Source organism: Parasteatoda tepidariorum, chromosome 1 (genome assembly GCF_982258835.1).
Source record: "Parasteatoda tepidariorum strain Cologne lab strain chromosome 1, Ptep-v5.0, whole genome shotgun sequence".
In the NCBI taxonomy this organism is placed as follows: Eukaryota; Metazoa; Arthropoda; class Arachnida; order Araneae; family Theridiidae; genus Parasteatoda; species Parasteatoda tepidariorum.
The window spans coordinates 52483008-52506227 of record NC_141755.1 but is presented as its reverse complement, the minus strand read 5'-3'; the positions used below and the strand labels follow the sequence as shown (position 1 = coordinate 52506227).

The 23220-nt window shown below is 32.7% G+C and overlaps 1 protein-coding gene across 1 annotated transcript in view; it reads right to left on the bottom strand.

Annotated features, from left to right (window-relative positions):
- LOC107447462 (uncharacterized) overlaps positions 1–23220 on the bottom strand; it is a 147598-nt gene that overhangs the window by 21764 nt on the left and 102614 nt on the right. The window contains exons 3-6 of the mRNA XM_087163818.1: positions 19734–19838; positions 16453–16545; positions 14337–14578; positions 348–14235 (exon numbers count right to left, since the gene is read on the bottom strand). Coding sequence (XP_087019944.1) covers positions 348–14235; positions 14337–14578; positions 16453–16545; positions 19734–19838 — 14328 coding nt within the window. The remainder of the gene's footprint in view (positions 1–347; positions 14236–14336; positions 14579–16452; positions 16546–19733; positions 19839–23220) is intronic.

Genomic DNA, 23220 nt, shown 5'->3' with positions numbered 1-23220 from the left:
TATAAAAGAAGTATCGTACGAACTGAACTGTATATAGTTCTATTTTAGAAAATAAAAATTGTCTAAACCGAAAGTTTAATAAAGTAAAACTTGTTTAATACTATTCTTTCTCAGACTACAAATTTAGCAAATAAAGTTCAAAATCAACTCATTAATTAAATTTTTTAAAATCATTGGTTAAAATCAATCATGTTAATAAAAATTAGTAAAGTAATTACATACGATGCGTAAAATATATTAATTAATTATATAAAAATATTTGGATTCGGGATACCAAAAACTAGAAATTTAGAACCTTTACAACAGTTTAGAATAAAAGTTAACAGTCCTAATAATTTTTCACTTACCCGTACGAGTTACCACATAGAATCTTGGTCTGCTTGTTATTTCAAATCTTGAAGGCAGTACAAATCTAGTATGAGTTCTGCTGATACTTTCACTCTGACGTCTAACTGTAACTTTGAGTTTCTTTCTAGTGGGTACCACTGTTCCGTCCGAAGAAGTTACTTCTTCCATCTCCTCATAATCTTCTGTAGCAACTTCATTTCCAAGAGAATCAGATGGGAATACTGTTGTTACGTAAGTATCATCTAGCACAGGAGTTCGAATGGATCCTATGTCTAAACCAGGTGGAATGTATTGAGGAGATGATAAATACGATTCAGGATACTCAGTTGCTAATTCATTGACATCAAAGGAAAAGTCAAAGGACGACGCTAAATCACTAGGCACTAAGCGGCGTGATACAACAGGTTTGACTCTGACACGAACTCCTGGTCTTGGTACATATACACCACTTCTTAGGGGACCACCAGGTTTGTGAATTACAGATGTAACTTTTACAACTGATTTTGGCAAATCTCCAACATTTGGTGCATCGGTAAATTCACTTGGATGCAAGGGTTTTGTTTCAACCGGAACATTTATTTGTCTTGAATCGTATAACTCATTATCAATAGAGTACGATGGATCAATTGGTGCGTTTGAAAATGGGGTTTCTAAGCTTGGGGCTGCTGTATTAAAATTTTCTACTAGGATGGTTCTTGTAGGTGTAATATAATCTAGGGTCTGAGACCGTGTTCTAGCAATTGCAATGTTTTTTAAACCATCAAACTTTATCCATGTTCTGAGACCGAGATTAACTTCAGTGGTAGTACCTTCTACTTCTCTAGACCCAAGGTGAACTGTTCTACTTCCCGGTAGTATAGATAAAACTCCATTACTATTAATAGTAGAATCAATATTTTCTGTTAAGAACTGGCTAGGATCTGCAACTAATTTAGTCATAGTTTCTGCCCTAGTTGATTGCCGCGTATTTGTTCCGTCATAGAATGTGTATGAATAAGTAAATAACGTTAAATATGTTTTAGGAAGTGAAGCTAAATCACTAATATAAGTGCTCTGTAAATTGTTACTACCTTCTACGATTGCTGACGCAGTAATAAAAGGTTGATAAATTGAAGAACTAGGACTCTCGCGTACTGGTAAATCAGTCACTAATTGGAATATATCACTATTGTACACATTTTGTTTTGATGCCAAATTCACTATTGTAGTCGTATCACCTAGCGTCCTAGAAGCCAAGTGCAAAAGTCCGTCACCTCCTGTCGTCGAAAGAACGCCATTTTTAGATTTGATTGCATTTATAAGGCTGGGATTTAAGGTTTGATCTATAATATTTGAAAAAACAGCTTCTCTACTAACGTAATTTTTATTTGGTCCATGAAGGAAGGTAGTGAAATAAGTCAATGTGGTGTAATAAGTTAATGGTAAGGGTTTTGTTGCATATAATGAAAGAGCGTTGTCTAAAGATTCTTTTGAATCATTTAAATCTTCAGCTATTCCATTAAAGTCATCTAAATTGCGATCTTTGCCAGACATTATGTGATTACTATCGGAATTAATTCTTTTGTTTTCGACTTCATCGGATGGCGAAATTGGCCCTCTTCCTTGTAAAGTGTTAGGAACAGCAACACTAGCTTCTGAAGGTTTTCTGCTAATTACAACACGTCTTCTTTGTCCAGAAGTCGTAGGTTCATTGTTTTCAGGTTTTCTCAGTCGAACAATTTTTTTCAACGGTGGCTTCGAGAACTCATTTGATTCTTCATCGTCTTCATCCGTACTGTAAGGATTTGACGAGCTGATTTGAGTAGTAACATCACTTGATTCTACTGGAGTTACTGAAATTGAAGAATCTAAGTGAGTAGGAGGAATTGACGAACTTATCTGCTCACTAAGTTTTGTTCGTCGAATGACAACAGGCCGTCTTGGCCCACTACCATCTCCAGGTACAAATGATGGTCTTAACCTTCTAATAATTGTTCTTTTGCTTCCATTCTCGTCCGCTTCGACACTTGTTTCATCTGACGTAGAGGAATCCTCATTATTATTCTCTGCGTCCTCTGATGCAGTTTCTGGTTCTCTTGATGAAATTTTATTGCGAGCTTCTTCCCCACTATAACTAAGAGTTGGAGTAATTGATACTTCTTCATTTACAACAGATGGTACAGAAGTTGTCGTTCTTAATCTTGTAATTCGTCTAACGCCACTGCTGGGAACAATTAAGCTATTAGCTGGTCTTGTGATTCTTAGTCTTCGTGGTCTGTACCCCGAATCCGGTTGTGAAGCATCATCCTCAACAGCTGGTCCCGGTCCTCTTCTCAATTCACGTGGGTCTGAGATAGGACGGAAGCCATCAAAACTTTCTTCATCAGGAGATGAACCCTCGAATCTATTTAATGCATTAGTATTTGAATTTATCGGAGACTCATTGGCATAACGAATTCTTACTAGTTCTTCCACTGGTGGAGATGGTCTAGTTGGTTGTACTGGTGAATATGTATTTCTGATATTTATTAGTTCGTTGTCTGAGTTCGATGGCACTGGTCTTGCCAAGAAAGGTCTAAAATTGTTGTCAGGTTGACGCAAAGGCCCCCTGGCGTATGTTTCTCGAAAATTCGTCCTGGGATTACTATTTAAAAATTCGTCATTAGTAGTTTCAGTTGGCGGTCTTCTACTTGGAGGTAATTGTTGACCTCGATTTCTAACTGGAATACTCTGTGTATATGGCTGGGTTATTGTATCAGGATTTGCAGCTGTAGCAAGAATTACTCCAGCAGGTGGTCTTCGCAACCTTGTAAAGTCTCGCTGAGGCCTAAAACTCGTAGGAGTTTCATAATAATCTAATGGTTCATTTTCCACAAACTGCTGCAATTTTCGAAAACTGTAACTAGATTCTAAACCATACATGTCTTTACTCTTTTGATATCCTTCTGTGATTCCTCTTTCTTCATCAGGGTTCAAGTTAATTGTAACTTTTTGCTCATAAATTTCAGTTAAAGGACCCTTTGAAATAGTTGTCACGTCATATGAAGTGACCGCATTCGGTATCTTAGAAAATCTAGTGCTATCTAAAGGATCAGTCTGCATGTTAGCATTGTTTACTTCTGATAAATCATTTATTTCTTCAAGCCCTGAACTTAGCAACTGATCATAATGAGTATCAATCTCTTCATCCTTTGAGTTGCTTCGACTGATTGAGGACATTAAATTTATGTCTGCAATATCTGCTGTATTTAATGTTTGATCAGAGGGGACATTTTGTAAACTTCGAGCAACCTTTGTATGGAAAACTGGTTGTTGATACAAAGGAACAGTTACAGTTGTAACTACTGGTTTTAATTCTCCGTATTCTCCAGTAACATAAAGCGTTATTAATGTTGTCAATGGTTGAAATGCAAAGTATGGCTGAGGAATGAAATTAGGAGCTGACGGTGGAAGATGTACGGTTTGCACAACAGTTGATTCAGCTGTAGAAGTTGTAGTTAATGTACTAAGAATAGTTCTTCCTCTTAGTATTATTGGTACAACTGTTGTTGAAGTAACGATTTGAGTAGTTATGAAAGAATTCGCTGATGCTACTAGTCCATAATCTGGATTTGGAGGACCGATTTGTGGATAAAAGTTTGGTTGAAATTGTTGAGGAAATGCTGTAGGCAATGGTGCTTCTGGTGTTATAGTGCTATATAATGTCGAGAGTGTAGTGAGTACCTGTATATCAGTTATTGTGTCGGTTCTAGTACTGTAACCAATTTTTATAGGAACTAACTTGACGGACTCTAATGAAGTAGTGGTAACAATTACTTCAGTAATTGTTGTGTGGAGATTTTCTACGCCATCAGGATATCCAGTTCTTGAATAAAATAAAGTTTTTGTAAAGCCATCGCTTATTACTTCAGAATATTGAGTAGGATTAATAACGCTTGTATCTAAAGCTGTTGTCGTTAATGTTGCGTAAGAAGTTCTAAATCCATGATAAATGGGCAAAGTTTTAACTGTTGTGACAACTGAAGTTACAGTAAGGAATGGTTTTCGTAAAGTTTCAGTCTCACTCGCTGTTTTAGATGGTCGTCGAGTTCTTGGGTTATAAGATGGTCTTCGATTACGATTATTGTTTCTTAGACGATTCAAAGGCTGGAGCGATTGAGAATCTTCCTCTTCATCTCTATTGACAGAATTAAATGATGCCTTTAATGAGGGAGAATTGTTTCGGTTATGTCGACCACGAGATGGTTTTCTTTGATTTATTCTGTTCCTAGAATTTCTGTAGTTCGGTGTAGTTGCATCAAAATCATCGTTTTCAGTTTCTTCATCTTCACGATGGCGGAAGGAACCTCTTTTATTCGACGCGCTCCTTCTTTCTCCGTATCGATTAGTTCTTGAAGAAGGTCTCCGGCTTGATCGGAAATTTCGATTTCTATTGGCTTCTTTTTTCTCATTTATATCTTCGTAATCATCAAAATCATCATCTTCAGTTGTGTTTTCCTCATAATCTGGATCAATTTCTTTTAATGACGGCGTAGGAGATGGGCTTGTTGTCGATGATCTCCCGAACGGTCGCCGGTTCCTAGAAAGGGCAACTGGACGTGATGTAGTAGATGGCGCTGAATTCCTACCAGATGATTGCTGTCTGTTGGATCCGAATGGTTTTCTCCTATTAAAAGAGAGCACTTGTGGAGTTGCAGTTGTTACAACAGCTTCACTTGCTTCGATGTCCCCTTCTTCTTCATCTTCGTTTAAGTCATCATCAAAATCATTCTCGCTGTCAGATCTTTGCCCAAATGCTCTAGAATTTCGTGTTCTACTAGGCCGTCTAAACTGGATGGTGTATGCTGGTCTTGTGGAAGGTCTCGATGTTGTTGTAAATGTAGGACGTCCTCGACCAGCAAACGGTCTGATCCTAACAGAGGAAGAAGGTGTTTCTTTTGAAGTGTCTGTGCTTCTTGACGATTTACTAGATGCTTCGTCATTATCGTCGAATTCATAATCGTCATAATCATTGTAATCTTTATAGCCATACGAGGAAGTTTTGCTTTTAGACTGTCTGGTATTTTTAAATCTTGTAGAAGATAGACTTGGAGTTACTTTTTTGTTTGCTTTTCTGTCTCCAAAATTATCATAATCATCCTCAAATCCATAGTCATCATACTCTTCACTTAAATCAGTGTTTCTAGAAGAAGATATTGGTGGGGTTTTGCTTTTTTCTTCTGTTACGGAATTTGGCTTTTGAGTAACAGAGTCTTTATACGCTTTATTTTCTACGTATTCATTGTACTCTTCGTATTCATCAGGTGCAAGCGTTGACGATTTTTCTGGATGTTTTGTTTGAAGAGTAGATTCTTTCCAATTAGTCTCTGTTATTGGTGATGTTTTAATTGTTTTACTTTTTGTAGGAATTTCTCCGGGTGTTAAAACTTCACGAGATTCAACTAAAGTAGATGGTATAGTGAGCATAGAAAGAGTAGTGTTTATTTGATTTGAAATTAGATCTGATGTTGACTCGAGCTTTATAGAACTAACTAAATCTAATTCTGGTAAACTGATGGACGATTTTATTCCTAAATCACCGTCCTCTGTTAGTGATACGTATTGATGTCCATTATCCAATTCATTCACTATTCCCGTGTTCAAATCATCCTTGGCTGATCCTAAATTCAAAAATTTTGAATCAGTGTATGACACAAAATTGGTATGTTCTAACACTAGTGGCGATACTGTTTCTGCAAATATGACAGGAAGAACGGTTGAAGTTCTCTTTATTGACTGAATATAACTACCATCTGTTTCCTTTCCAATCACTGTAATTTCATGCAGAGTAGTAATACCGTAATTTAATTCTGTAGATGTTGTGGCAGATATCACCCCTGTAACTTCAGTTGGTAGAATCGGAGTTGGTGTGTTGGTCACTATATTTGAAGTGCTGCGGGCGACATGAGCATAAAATCCATTAATCCGAGTTCCATAAATTTCTGTTGTGTGTAAAGTTAATGTCCCGTAATTTATTTCACTACTTGTAATGGCAGAAACTAACCCTGTTTTCAACGCAGATGTAGAAGTAGGTGATAAAATATTAGAAGTACTACGAGCTACATGAGCATAAAAGCCGTTAATATAAGTACCATAAACCTCTCTAGTATGTAAGGTGGTAGTACCTTGATTTTCTTCTGTACGAATATCTGATGATATCAAACCTTCATTGTTGATGTTTGTTGAAAATGGAACGGCTAAGTCAGTTGTTTTAGTTGCAGATGGTGTAAATGGGAGTACTGTAGATGTTCTCCTTGCTACGTGTGCATAATAGTTGCCCACAAATGTTCCATGTACCTCAGAAATATGCAAAGTTGTTGTTCCCTCATTCACTTCAGTTTTTACGCTAGATGAAATGAGTCCCGTCTTTTGAAGATTTTCTGACGTTGCTGTTGAATGAATTTTGTTTTCAGTTGGTTTTATTACCTTTGAAGTGGATTTAGCTATATGTGCATAGTCATTTCCAATATATGTGCCATAAATTTCATTTATATGCATTGTTGTTGTGCCCAAATTTACCTCACTTCTGACGACACTTGAAGAAATTAGCCCAGTTTTTTGGCTCATTTCTACCGAATAACTCTGTAAAGCCGGTGTCGAAGGTATAATTTTATACTCGGTTGAAGTACGAGCAAGTTGTGCATAATGTTGTCCGATATAGGTACCTAGAATTTCAGTTTTGTATATAGTTGCTGTATTTTGATTAACAACACTGCTAACTATAGTTGATAAGAGTCCAATGGATCTTGTAGCACTTTCAGTTGTTGTGGGAGCTATAATTTTTGATGTTGTCTTAGCGTGTTTTGCGAAATGTTCCCCAATATAAGTTCCGAAAATATTAGTTATATATTGAGTAGTTGTACCATCATTCTCATCTATAGAAACAATCGAGGATAGTAAGCCAGTTTTGTAACCTTTGAATTCATCGACAGACCTACCTGTCGGATAATCTGTCTTAGAATTAGGCAATGATGTCGTGAAAACCTGATTTTGGAATTGCGGTGGCATTGGTGTAGCTTGTGTATTTTCTCCACCAACAAATGTATTTGACATTGTTGATGCTATATGTGCATAGTAATTATTTACAAATGTGCCATAAATCTGAGTTGTCCACAAAGTTGTTGTGCCATAGTTTTCTTCTGTTCGTAAAATGGATGATATCAAGCCTGTTGGATGCGCAATTTGTGAGGATGGTGTTGGCTTGATAATACTAGATGTAGTTTGTGCTAAATGGGCATAAACCTCTCCTATGTATGTTCCATAAGTATTAGTTGTATATACAGTAGTTATTCCGTCTTTGATTGCCGTACTTATTCTTGAAGAGACCAATCCAACTTTTTTCGCCTCTGATGTGCTCAACTTATTAGGTGATACTGTGGCCGATGAAATTAAAGGCGTTTTTTCAATTTCATTTGGTGCTTCAGAGTAAACGCTAACTTTGCTATGAACCACCTGAGCATAAACGCCATTTACAAATGTGCCATGTATTTCTGTACCATAGACTGTTACAACACCATTGTTGATCACTTTTGAATCCATTGATCTTAACAAGCCTATTTTAAAACCTTCGGTTTCATCATTCTTTTTATCCAACGTCAAAGAGTTTCCTCCAGAAATTAAATCGTTATTTCTAGAAATTTCGTCGTTAGTTATGTCATCATTAGTTGATAGCAATTTTCTGAACCTTGGTTTAGGTTCAGAAGCCTCATTAGCGTCGAAAAATGATCTTTTACGCCTATTAATTGACGAATTGTCAGGGTCACTGTCAGTAGAGGGTTCTTGAGTTGTTCTTAAAGGCCTAAGACGTTGCAGAGGATTTGGTCGAGGACTAGGTCTACGAAATAATACTCGGCTGGTATTACGTCGGACAACTGCGATCGGACTTCTTGTTGTTGTTGTTCTCGCTGTTACTCTTCCTCTTTGTGTAGTTCTGGCTGTTGTAGTTGTTGTTGTCAGAGACGTTGAAGAGCGAAACGATGGTCTTGGTTTGTAAGTGGGTCTATTTCGTCGTCGAGCAAAAATGCTTTTTTTTGGTGATTCTGTTGTACTAATGATGGTTGTCGAGGTTTCATCACTGGATGAGAGTGTAGCATTTTCAATAATCTTTGAGCTATTTCTAGCTTCTTCTGTACTACTATGAGTATTATCTAGTGTGTCTTCTGTTGAGGTTGAACTTTCTTCTCCAGATGAAAGAGAACTTGTTTCAACAGTCACTGAATCCGCAGGAAATTCTGTGCTGATTTTTTCGGTAGTTACAGTTTGTCGATTTTTATCTAAGATTTCATTGCCAATATTATTTCTTTCTGATGAGTTATTTATAGATAAGTTATTTATTTCTTCAGAGTTAACAGCCTCTATTTCCTTGATTTCTAATTTTAAACTCTCATTATCGATTTTGTTTGGGATTGAACCGGGATTGAACAAGGCTGTTGGGGAAGGTGCACTTGTTTTTAAGACACTGGAGTGAATTGTTGTCGGTGTAATACGATCCCCAATTGAATTGAAACTTGTTGTTTCACGTTCGTCACTGTTTGGTGGTGCTTTAATAACATTCGTTATTGTTTCATACCTCGTGTTTATTATTGGACGGTCTCCATGAAATCTTGTTGTATAGTATGTGTAGGTAGTATAAAATGTATATGGGTATTGAGTTGTATGTGCGCAACAAGGCAAGGTTGACGTTTCAGAAACTTCAGATTCTAATTTTGGTTCAACAGTTGCAGAAGCTACAACTTCTCTTGTTACATATTTAGTTTCTCCCTCAGGGTTTATTGATGTTGCAATGTAAGTGTGTGTCGTGAAATAAGTTACAACTGGAGTTGGGTGGACTCTACTTTCATGAAAACCTCCCTCAGCTGCATCCAAATCCGAAGTTGCTTTGTTTGGTATTTCTACATTAGATGACGATGCGCTAATTGCCGCAACATTTGTTGATGTCTCATAACGGGTGTTAATGGTCGGTGATCCATTTGTAATTAATGTAGTATAATAAGTAAATGTTGTGTAAACCGTGTGCAATTCAAGAGGTAATGTATTGGAGGATGGAACGGTGGTTATTGGTTCGACAATGTCGAGCGGCAGTGGATCGGTGTTTTCTGAAACAGTATGATACGTAGATTCTTTCACAGAATTACTTTCAGATGGTAAATTTGTAGATATTGTATTGGAAACAGAAATTGGAGACTCAGTAGAGCTCGGGAAGATTTGAGAATTCTCCTTATTCAGTGCGATAGTTTCTGTTGCATAATTTGTTGAAGTTTCGAATCTCGTTGAAACAGATGGTTGTCCTCGATAAAGATAAGTTGTTAAGTACGTGTACGTCGTATAGAAAGTCTTTGTTAAAACAGATGTCGGTTGAATATCAGGCGAATCGTGTGATCTAAAGGCAGTAACAGCATGTGCAATCGTGATTGGTTCTTTGGTTCCACCCAGAGTTACAACTCTGCTTGTAATTTGCTTTCTTTCAGATACAACAGGTGTTGGAGAGTCTTCCAGGGTCGTAGTAAAAGTATGAGTTTTGTAATAAGTTGTGAGTTCAGGTGTTGAATGAGAAGGAGAATAGGAAGAACTTGATAAAGCAACTACATCCGTTAAAGTTCTGAATACTGTGTTTACTGAAGGGGTTCCACCATTATATAATGTATAATATGATGTAAGAGTAGTATAATACGTAGTGAAACTTCTGGTTGGAGTTATTATACTAGTTTTACTCACTAAAGGACTCTCAGTTACAAAATTAGTTAGAGTGTCCTCTCTTGTGGAAATTACTGAACTGCCATCACGAAGATATGTTGTATAATACGTATATGTTGTATAATGTGTTTTAACTATCGGTGTAGCTTTTATATCTGCTGAGGAAATAGTTGTTGGAGCAACCGTAGCTGATATAGAAGTCCTGATATTTCCATCCAAAACATTTGAAATAGTGTCTTTTCTGGTGACTACCGATGTTGTTCCACTTTTAAGAAGAGTTGTATAATATGTGTAAGTTGTATAAAATGTAGTTTTTTGAATATCTGGAGAAACGGTTACGCTGCTTGTATCATTATCGATTTGTTTAGTTGCTTCTAAACTGGTGATACTAGAAACTACTTCTTCTCGACTAGAAACAACTTGCGTGCCGTCATGCAAGAATGTTGTATAATATGTAAACGTTGTGAAATACGTTGTAGGCCTTAAATCGTCAGAAGTGCTAACTACATCTGTTCGCTCTTCTAGTTTGACAGGAGTACTCTGAATGGAATCATCACTTCCCCGTAAAACGCTTGAAACTGTCTTAAATGTAGTACTTACTGATGTAGTACCATCTTTATGAAATGTAGTGTAGTAAGTATATGTTGTAAAGTAAGTTGTTGGAAGCGCTCCAGTTTCAGTGACAGATATTGGAAGTTCAGTTTCATGAACTGAGTGAGTCTTCAAATCATTATCTATGGATGGGGTGACAACATTAGATACTATTGCTTCACTAGTAATAATTTTTGTAGAACTGTCTTGTATAAGTGTTGTAAAATAAGTCAAAGTTGTGTAGTATGTCGTTGGATATGTCAAAATGGAATAAGAAGATTTGATTTCGGGATTTGTTGATACGTCATTAAAATCATCACTACTTGTCTCTTCTCTTGAAGACACTACTTTTGATCCATCTTTATAAAATGTTGTATAATATGTGAAGGTAGTTAAATCATCGTTTGGATTTAAAGTACTAGTGGGTGAAATAGTGTGAGATTTATCGACGACTTCAACAGTAGTACTAAGTCTAGCTGATTTAAGCTCCTCACTATCAGTATAGACATTTGAAACAGTTTCTTTCCTGCTGGATACTATTGTACTACCACCGGAATGGTAAGTTGTAAAATATGTTGAAGTTGTGAAATATGTGATTGGGAATGATACTGATGGTAGAATTTCTTCCATAGAGACGCTCAAAGCTTTCCCCGAACGCTCAGAACTAATTCCTTCTTTTAATACCACTTTATCAACATCGTCATTTAATGAAATAGAAGTAGGTTTTATTTCATTGTCAAGTATAATGATTTTATTTTCTTCCCCAGCACTTCGAGCTTCATTTTCAAAATTGTTTTCGTCTTTAGATTCTTCTGCTATTAACAACGCTGAAGATGGTAAAGCTTGTACTGTAGACAGAGATGGAGAATCGGATGATGGAGGCTCAGCTGCAGGTAGAATAAAACCATCTGTGATTATGCTTGGAGTTTCAGAGATGGATTTCATATCCGACATTTTAAGATTATCTGGTGAACTGTCTGAAATTGCATCTGTCATTTCTTCTTTGTGATTAGAAACTTCTTCACTTGACATTCCAGGCAGAAAAAAATTTCCTGTCAACAAAACAACTGACGGAGAAACCGGTTCACTTTTCTCTGCTACACTATTTTCCAGACTACTAGTGGAATCAGAGATATCTTTTGAGACTTGGCTTGATGATTTATCTACTGAGCTATATGAATCACGAGGAGAACTTGTAATTCCAAGAATTTGTTTATCTAAATCATCGATCCTCAAATTTCTGGCTCTGTTTTCCTCTGTTGAAACAGTATCCTCAGTTTTCATTTCCTCATCATTGTTGTTTATTTTAGATGGAGCTATTTCGACAGCCATTGGTAGAAAAAAACTGTCTGTAAGAATATGTCCAACATCAGAATCAGAAGTTATAGTTTCTGACAATGCTGAAGATAAACTTTCTTCATACACTACTTCAGGTGTAACATAAGGAGAATTTGTTGATGTTACTAGTGATGGAATGAAAGAAGAATCTGGGACAGAGCCAATGACTGAAGCACTTTCCGTACTTTGTTTGTTGCCAGGTAATATAAAACCTGAAGTTAAAATTTCTAAACTAGGTGTAGCGGAAGAAGAGAAACCTGAAGTGTCCTTAGATGGTGTTTCTCCTTTAGATGATATGTCTGTTAATGAGGAAAATATTTTGACTTCTTTTTCAGAGGAATCGGTATTTGAATCCTCGTTTAAGTCCTCACTTCTTTCATTGTTATAGCTTATTACAGTTTCCATTGCCAACGTTTCTTCAGGACTCGCAGTTTTTGATACAGTAAAGAAAATGCTTGAAGTGCTTTCAATAATGTGTGCATATGTGTCATCAATATATGTACCATAAATCAAAGTTTTCCAATGAGTTGTTGTTCCATCAACTACTTCAGTTCCGGTGATAGAGCTAACTAAACCAGTTGGATGTAGTGATGCATCAGTTTCTTCAAGTGGTGCAGAATTATCAACTACTTCGCTTACATCTAGTTCAAGAGAATTTTCTGACATTAATGTATTCTTACTTAGAGGTTGAAGATTTATTAAAATATCTTTTTCACTTGCAATTCTCCCATTTGCATCAGTATAAACAGTCTCCAAATTTAAAGGCCATGTTTCGGCAACAACGGTGGCAGGCGTTTCGTCAATTTTTCTGGCTTTAAGTTGATCATCCGAATATTGTTTTGTCATGACTGTCGATGTTAACATGGTTTTTTTAATCTCTATGGGTTCATTCACCGTCGAAGTAAACATGGATTTTTGTGATATGAATTCTCTAGTGTCCGTTCCAAATAGCGGCTCACGGAAAAAAGCATCTGGATGATTATCTGAGACGTCCGAACTCTGAGAGCGTGAATGTGCTGATAAACCATTTGTAAAACTTGTCCTAGTTACACGAGGTGTAAACGTGCGTGGTCGGGTTGAAGCTGGTAAAAATACGTAATGTGTTCCAGATATTCGAGTACTGAATTCAGCAAATCCATATAATGTTGTTGTGAAGTCTTCGCCCGTTTCGTCTGCCGAAGATTTCAGTTCAATTGCTTCAGATTCATCATTCGTTGTTGTTGAACTTACACCGTTCTTTAAATCATCAACTTCGTAAATAGGCCCATAAAGGCCAACAGTCCTCGTGAGTCTTTTGTCTTTTACCACACTTGGTCTGACAAATTTTCTCAACTGATCATTAAGATTGTTATTTACATTGTAGTAGGCATTATTCAGGTCTTTATTGTAGGCATTTGATACATCACCAACCACAGATGTTTCTACTCTATGACCAGGAAAGAAAAATTGGTCCGTTATTATGGTGGCTCCTCCTTGTCCAACCCTTCTCCCAGATGGAGTTGGATTGAGCATTCTTCCCTGCCTTGAATATCCCTGATGCCCTCTCAGCGTGTGTCCAGTCTGAGGTTGTCGAACATTTCCAATAACTCCAACCGTATTCTCTCCAACCATTGCCAATACTGGTTTTGTGACTTCACCGTTCGTTGATGGCTGTACATAACGAGTGATAGCAAGTGGTTTCATTTCAGGTATGAGTGTTGGTATTGATGCATACAATTTACTCGAGTACTCAGAAGTTATATATTGCGGTTCTGGCATTGCTTCAATCGCAATATTATCTTCTTCAAAATCTTCATCGATATCGAAATCATTTCTTCGTAAAAAAGGTTCAAATAAATTACTGTCCTCTGTCGAATATTCGATAGAATTCATCATGTTAAATGATTTTGTCGGAAGTATAACCCGGACATCGGATGTTAGTGGTTGGTTTCCGAAGAAGAATTTATAGGTGGTTGGATCCTCTAAGCCACTCACGTAAGATCCCGTATACATGGGATAAGTTACCTCGGATGTTCTATCTTTATGAACAAAGACTCCTTCCGTTCCTGTAACAACAATTATTGAAGTTTGAGTTTTGTCAGGGAATATAGTTCCGATTGTTCTAGCTGAGATATCCAATCCAAAATGCTTCGTCTTCATGTCTCCAGTTGGAGGTATGAATGTTCCAGAAACTTCAATGGGAGCATCTGTTTCAACCATAGAAGAACTTAAACTTGAAATGGGTTCATTCACAGCAGTAAGATATACCTGTAATTAAGTTATTTTGAGTTTAATAAGAAGAGTATGTGGGCTAAGGAGAAAAAAAGTAAAATATAAAACGGAGTAAAAATAGCTTTTAAAAAATTTACCGTTCCAGAATGTAGGGATCCAAAACGATGAATATGTGCAGTTGCTTCCATTCCTGATACGTTCTCCCCTGTAGCAGTTGGACTTATGGCCGATGTTGACTGTAGCAATTCGGTATAAGTTCCGTCAATGTAAGTTCGATACAGTTGCGTCGTATGATACGTTGTTTGATCCCCATTTACTTCAGTTCCTATGAAAGCAGATATGATGCCTGAAGGATAAACAATCGGATCATTTCTTAGTCCTGAAATAAAAGTAGAAATTAAATAACTTGAATAAATTTTTGTTAGTTTGCTAGCAGTAAATTTTTATCAATAGTCAAAGGAAATAATAAATTTCTCATTCTAAATTAGTTTCTGAAATTTACATTACAAGTACTGGGTGTTATACAATCATTGCTTTTAATTTAATATATATTTTAGAATTCTTTTTAAAATTGAGGTAAAAAAGTATAAACAAAGGTCATTATCAGACAGAATTTCATCTAAGTATGTCAGCCTTTATTTTCGTAAATTTTTGAAATTTTTTTTCCCTGAACTGCACTGGTTGAAGTATAAAAAAAAATTTCAATAATTAAAACAAAAAAAAAAATGAATAAAAATCTTAGTGTTAAGACTTAATTCAAGCTCTCCATCGTATTTTTAAAACATCTTAATTTGTTTTATTTTATACGTTTAATATTGGTATTTTAAAGCTAAGCCATCAGGGAGGAGGAAAAATTCTAATAATTCTTAAAAAAATTAAATCTATCCCTAAAGTGTTCGTAGGTACATGTCATTACCATGACGTGTGTACCTTATAATTGCTATTATAACTATATAATTGCTATTATTAAGTCGGTGCTATTATAATTATCACAATGGTAAAAATACGACAACCCATCCTTTAACTACGACTAATTTAGTTTAAGTAAAAGCAATTATGTTTTGCAATTATTGTTAAGAAACTTTTGTCAGAGTATTTATAATTTTTTCATTGCCAAGTTCACGAATAAGAAAGTAAATAATTAATTAATTTAAAACTGTTCAATATCTCATGAGACATCTGAGACTATATTTGGAGTCCTAAATAGGCCTAAAATTAAAAAGTTCTTTACCATTTCCGTCATTAACAAAGTGTTTTGAAAACATGCTATTGATGGCTAAGTATTTAAATCAGTTTCTGCCATTTTAATTTGCATAAACTAACGTCCTCTATAGTCCCCTAAATGCGAAACGTCTTCAAGAGTCGCAAAATTATCGCATTGAAAAAAGTCAAAATAAATAAATAAGACAAATAAAAAGTTTCATAGCTATAATTAAGACAAAAATTACTGTTGGTACCTTTTTTCTGATAGCAGAAATAAATAATTTCAGAATAATATATTTTATAATCGTCGTTGAACAGTCGATTCAATTTTTGGGTTCACCACTACTAATGTTCAACTCCGTAGCCTTGAAATTTTGAACCCAGTCCAGAAGACAAGGGAACTCCTGTATCAAGTATAGGGAGAAATTTGCCTTCATGGAGGACTTTTTTGATGGAACTAACCCGCTTTTGTGTTACATAGAGGAAGACCACGAGAACCTCCCACGGTTAGCCTGACGGTAAAGGGACTTTAACCCATGATCCGTCTACTACTGAGGATATTTCTCGTCAGCACTGTGGTCTGTGAAAGTCGGATGCGGAATTCGTATCTATCAGCAATCACTGGGATTCGAACCCGGTATATCTCAATGGAAGACGAACGCTCTATGCCTGAGCTATAGCGGTTCCCAAATAATATATTATATAGAACAATAAATTACTTATTTTAAGCTGCTTTATTAATATCCACCATAACCATAATGTATAACCATAAAGTAAATTTTAATTACTTTATGGTTAACCCAGTAAACAAATAGTTTTTTTTCTTCTCATTTCCACTTTAAATTAGTGATTTGTTAGATTTCCATTGCAAAATATTTTCAATGCGCTCTAATATATTAAAATTTAAGATTTCTACTATGCATATATTTTTACTACAGACATTGTTCCAGGAAATATATATTAAGGGTAACAATTACAAAACATCTGGAATGTAGACCTAATACGCCTTTAAGTTAATAAAAATGGAAGTATACGAAAGGTTAAACTTACCAATACCTCTCCTTCTTCTTTTCTTAACTTCGATCGAAAACGGATCGTCGTCACCGTAGGTTTCTGGGCACAAAAAATTGAACCCATTCTCACCTAAAGAGAGAAATATATTTTACTTGACAATACATTCACGAGTTCACTAGTGAATATTACGTAAAAAAATAAGTTTTAAATTATTTGCTATTTAATTAATTATAAGATCATATAAGGCTGTTAGAGACATATTATACAGAACATACCGAATAAAAAAGAACGATTTAAAAACAATTAAAAAAAGAGGCTTGTTTCTTTTTTTTTTTTTTTTAGAAAAAAAAAGGAAATTTACTGTCACCAATTTGCAAAATTAGTAAGAAAGATCACCAACAGATAGCGCTGCTAGTTGAGACAAGCTGTAAGACAATGTTTTTAAAATAACCTCCATTTTCAACAACTTGAATCAATCTGAGAACAAAATAACTAGATACGTGTTAAAAATTACTTGAAATGGAATCGTCTGAGATTCAACAGAAAACATTATTTTATATTTTCTCAGTCGAATATATTTTCAACTCAATGAGTGAACAAAGTTTGCAAATTTTGAAATTTTATTAGAAGAAGAATTTCTTGATTTTTAAACACAGCACCCTAAACTATATTTTCTTCTGTTTTTCTAACGTTTTTTTTTCAAATCAAGAATCATTTAAAAACATCCAGATTTCAAAAAAATTTAAAATAAAAATGCTAGTTTCCTCAACATACATCTGCAAATTCCCTTCTATTTGTGATTCTTATATTATAGGTTTTAACCATTACCATCTAAATATATATTTTTTCAAATATTAAGATTTTCAAATTTAAAATGCACAGATAGTTCAAAAACCATAAACAAAAAACTATCTATTTCAAGTTTATGGGAGAAATTTGGTTTCCCAATAATTTAATATTATTTTAAATTCTTAATGCATGTTTCTATATCACTGGAAAAGGCTTTGAAACATAACGATTAAAAACAACACGTAAAAAACAAATATATAACATAAAAAACGAGAGTAGGCAAGAAAATATAATAAATTGAAATCCTAGGTTAACATTTTTAGTGAATTATCATGTTGTAATTATGCGTATTTTTAAATAAAAGATTATAATCCAACTATATTAATAACATTTAAACTGAGTTTTCAGTAAAACGAATGAAAATTAAAACAGTTATGGAGTACTCTACTATTAAATTTCCATTAAAGTAAGTCTTATATTATAGATTAAAGCATGTTTAATTTATTTTATTAACTCTATTAAAGTTTGTTCAAACATGCAAAGCAATAAATATTTGGTTTCATTTATTAAAAGTTATGTTTTTAAAAATATTGAATTATACAATGATTAAAAGAGCAGGTATTTCTTAAGAGTAAGATCTCCTCCTTTAATATTTTTAGATTGTTTGTAATTTTTTAAAATAAGTATAGTAAGAAATTGAAATAATAGCAGCGAAAAGTATTGCACAATGGGTTCAATCTATGTTTGTTAATGAAAGCATTGGATTATTTCTGATGCAAACGATATTCATATTTAATATACAAAATGTGATTATTCATTAAGTATTTCATTAACTAATTCACTAATTCATTTATTAATATCATGTAACTTCTATTTAGTATTTATTGCTGTATTTCAGTATTTGTACCCATCATAATTTATTACAGTTATAAATTATGGTTATAAATTAGAAGGTTAGTATTCAGATATTCTATAGCATTAGTTGATATTAATTTAGCTGTACAGAATTAGATTAGCTACCGACAAGTGAAAGCGCTGTCATATATTTTCGCTGAGAGTAATTTTAATTTGGATCTGCCTACCGTGGCAGTAAAAATAAAATTTATTTGATTATTATTTTAATTTGTATCAGAGTATTAGATTTATATCTTTACGTTTCAATTTTGTTATTATGGCAATTGATATTAAATTTGACTAATTTTTGTTTATAAATGTTAATTTGATACATGTTATAATCAAACTTTAATCGCAACCAATGATATGAAGTAATAAATTTTAATAGATAACTAATTTCTAAATGTATGTATGTAACACCTTTAGTTGTTTATGGAATGCTGAATTAACTCTTTTTGAAAAATCTGATAAGCTAATGATCTCGGCATTTTCACAAAGTCTAAATATTTAATATAACAATTCAAAACGTTAACTTTAATCACTTTTTTATTTTTAATGAAAAGTGTAATAACACTTGCTTCGATAAGTCTGTTTCTGCGAAATGAATAAATGAAATAAGAAAAAAGCACGCAAGTGTTTAATATGCAGATTTAATGAGTTAAATAATTAGTTTAATGATAAAAACGTTTAGCGTTATTCTTTCTCTTATGATGCAGAAATTTAAAATTTATTTGGATTCAAATTAGTTTATTAATTTATCAATTAAAATTAATAACGTGTTAGTAATTTTATTTGAGTAACTTTATAAATGCTTTTAATTTCGTTGCATAAAAAAATATTGTCTTTATCCATATGCGGTTTGTTATTCATAGCATTTGTTTTCTGAACCATAAAATAAGAAATACGCTAGTGCACTTTATTTAAAAAGCCACATACATACATTTAAAATTGTTCTGATGTGCAACGTCAAAAGCCTACCCAACATCACTAATATACGTAAACTGATGACTCTCAAATCAAATTCCTCTTGCAATTTTATATTTCTACTCCACAGATAACTTTTAATTACAATAATGTGACTGCAAGTGTACGAAGTTGGTTTAACAGACATCAATCTGACTTCCAACACCTTTCATTTCCACCAAAAAATTCTGGATCCTAATAAAATATTTTTTAAAACAAGTTGGAAAAACACATCCGACAGCTTCCATCAAATTTATAGAATCTCCAAGCCTTTGGTATTTCCCAGATATGAATATACTTCAGAAGAAAAAAAGCACTCCAGTGGAATCGATGCTCTTACAAACACGGGCTGTTAATTGTGCAAAGCAAAAGCCAAAAAAGTTGGTTCCTAATTCATTTATCAGTGTGTGTATAATTTTTTCCGTACGAACCTAAGAAAAGCTTCACAATATATGCAAGAAGCATGTAAAGTTTATTTTGAACAATGTTACTTTTGATTCTGAGTTTGAATTTGCTTACTTCTTATTTAAAAACTGTTTTACGGTTGTTAACACCTCTAAAAGAAAATGATGAATATTTTCGATTTCACTAATTACTATTAAATATTTAAGACAATTTTCATGCAAGTTATCAGTAGTTCAGTATAAGATTGATTAAATCTCGAATTTTACCTTCGTCAGAACCGTCCTGGCAATCTCTTATGCCGTCTCCAACTTTATTCTTTTTAATGCACTTGGGAATACCACACATACATCTATGCATGTTGTCCGGACATTCTGAAATATAATTTATATAAGCATGCGTGAAACATTCAGTATAATAATATAAACTAAATAAAAAGCTATGTCAATGCTAGATGAATCATATATGACTAAGGTAAGATTAAGAATATTAAATCAAGTTTGATTATCCAAGTTTCTGAGAGGAAGTGAAGGGCTTTAATCCTATCTTCCTTTGTAGATATCTGTCCTATCTTGAAAATATTTGAGTTAATTTATATTAATTTGTAATAATTAATATTTACATTTATTTGAAGAAAAAAAACTAACTTTACCAAGTCAGTGATGCTAAAACAGACTATATAAATTTATAAAAATATGTTTTAACTTTTAGTTTGCTTCACTATATGCATTGATATGGCTATAATTATCATTTTAAGATTCAGTAGATACACTTAAGCATAGTTTCTGACCTGACTAAATAATATTTACATAAGTATCATGAATCTTTTTTTATCTATGCTGATAATATTTATTCATATTTAATTACAAATTAAGGAGGTTTAATTATTTAAAATGCAAATCCTTATCTAAATGAATAAATGGAATATGGGACACTACCATTGAATGCTAAAAGGTTGTTATATAAATATATTTAAAAAGTTATTTCTTTTAAATAATTAATTTCAATTGAACTAAGCCTTTTGAAAACTGGACCTGTATGAAAAATTCAAGTGAGATAAGAATTGTAAAATACATGAATAATTATTTTTATATTTTAAGTCATGCAAAGAAAAAATATAAAATTGTAAATAATGAGAAGAAACTTCAGGAATTTTATGGGTTTCAGAGAATAAGTTTTAAGTAATTGCAAAGACTGATGTTGATGAATTAATTTGGGTTATGTCCTATTTAAATATAATAAATAACTCTCAAACACCAAGAGCTTAGATGATGAGAAAAGAAAAATTAAAATCATTTGTAATCAGTTTTTTTCACACTTAACTCAAGGAAAACGTCATTTTGACAGGTTAATGTAAAAGATTCACAGGTTGTGATGGATCACGTGAGGTCAAATGTAACAAGTTATAATTTAAAGCTTGATGCTTGTTTTAATATTTTTTATTTATTTTCAGAACATATTTTGCTGTTCTGAGTACATTAATTTCATTTCAACTTTACATTTAAAATGCTTCTTTTTTTATTTTCCTTTAATCATCGAAACTTTCATATGACGCATTAGAGAACGAGACATTTTCCGGAATAAACACGAGGAAGAAATTGCTTTGCATAATGATTAATCCTTTTATCCACATATACATGAGAATTTCCCTTGTGTTTTATCATAATGATTACATTTATTATTTAATTAAGCGCAATTAATCATTGTAATATTCATATGATTTGCAGTATTAGAAAGATGGTATATAGAGACAGATATGTTACGGAAATGTATTTGCATTATTTATTTAAATGTCTATTAAAATGATTAATTTGGCTAATAAAACTAATTAGTAAGTTAAGTAATTATAATGGTATTTGTAATAAATAGAATTGGATTTTATTTAAATCTTCCTTGATGAATAATGAAGCTCACTTTGAATCATGTCTCTAATCATCTATCCCGTAATATTTGGTTCTATATGAAAACTTCGGTCTGACTATAGCACAATTACATTATGAATAATAAATGAGCACAGCGTAAATATTGTATTTTTTTGTCTTTACAGAAAGTATATATATATATATATATATATATATATATATATATATATATATATATATATATATATATATATATATATATATATATATATATATATATATATATATATATATATATATATATATATATATATATATATATATATATATATATATATATATATATATATATATACATTTATATAATTATATATATATACATTTATATAATTCACACTATATAAATTGAGAAAAATGCTGCTTTAATACATTCGAAATCGCAAAATTAGAACTTAGATGAAAATCATATAATATATAGTTATTAACATTATAACGTATTGCACTCTTTATAATCTAATTCTAATGCAATTGATATCCAGTTTTTAAAATTGATTTTTTTAATGAAGTTGCAACGATTTAAATTAAATTGCTGATATTGATTTTAAATTTAAAATACTTTGTGTAGTATAATACTATGAAAAATAAATACTCAATTTTAATATACTTTGTGAAGCGAACTAGTCTGAAAATTAATCATTATATATGTATTTTCAATATTTTCGAAATTACTACATATGTGTATTAATTTTGAAGATAATAAGAGTTTGTCCTTTCGACGAATCAATAACTCTTCGGTGATAAAGTTCAAAAATGTATTTGAATAGTTGATTGTGAAATGCATTACAGGTCATGGATGATTGGCAGCCTGCATGAAAGTGAAAGTGGAGTAGGGCTTTAAGATGACAAGGTAGTTATATCTCTGTAATCAGAATAGATTTAAAGTCATGCGGAATAAGAGTATTAAGTTACGGAATTAATAGAAATATGTTTGATAATTCATTGCCGATATTAATTTCGTTTCCTGATTTAATTTAACCCTAATTCAATTAATCTGAGAAAATAACTGAATTTCAAGAAATTTAATATTATCTATTGCTCGAAATATGCATAAATTATAAATGTCTAACGTAGATTTCATCATAAAGGGAATTAATTAATATAAGAGTTTTGTTGCGATTTGAAATTAATTTTGTTTTATATTTTTCGCTTGTCTGTTTTATCTATTAACCCTTTGACGCAGATGAGACACCAGTGACCTTTTTATATATTTTTATGACTCTCTAATTACAAGGTAAAATATATTTTGGTATTTTTTAATTGTTAAAACAAAGTTAAATAGTTAATAAAAAATATTTGTTACATTATCGGAACTATATTTGTGCTAAAATATAAAAAAACCACAAAAGTTGTAGTTTTCTTTCATTCATATTAAAAAATGTCTCAATAATTGATTTTGTAAATCAAAAATATTTCAATGATGAATAACTGTTTCTCTTTAAATAACTACAATAAGTGTAAATTTGAAAAATTACTTGGAAGAGAGCCACTTTTGCAAGATTTTACCTTTAACGCAAAAATAGACACCGGTGTTTCGATAATATATTTTATTACCATTGCTTTTATTAAAATGTTAAGTATAATATTTTTTAGTTATTTTGACCTAAATTAATACCAAATGAAGAAAAAAAAGTAAAAAAAATATGTTTAATGAAAATTTTGGGTCACAGGGTTAAAAATTATTTTCTGTGTGTTTAATTTTACAACTTCTGAGTCTTTTCTGTTAATGTCGGAAATGAAAAAAAATTTATAGCGAAAATCTTATTTATAGAGCTCATTGTAAATTATTTAAAATAATTCTGCGACAAAAGCAGTTAAGTTAATTTTTTAACTAAGT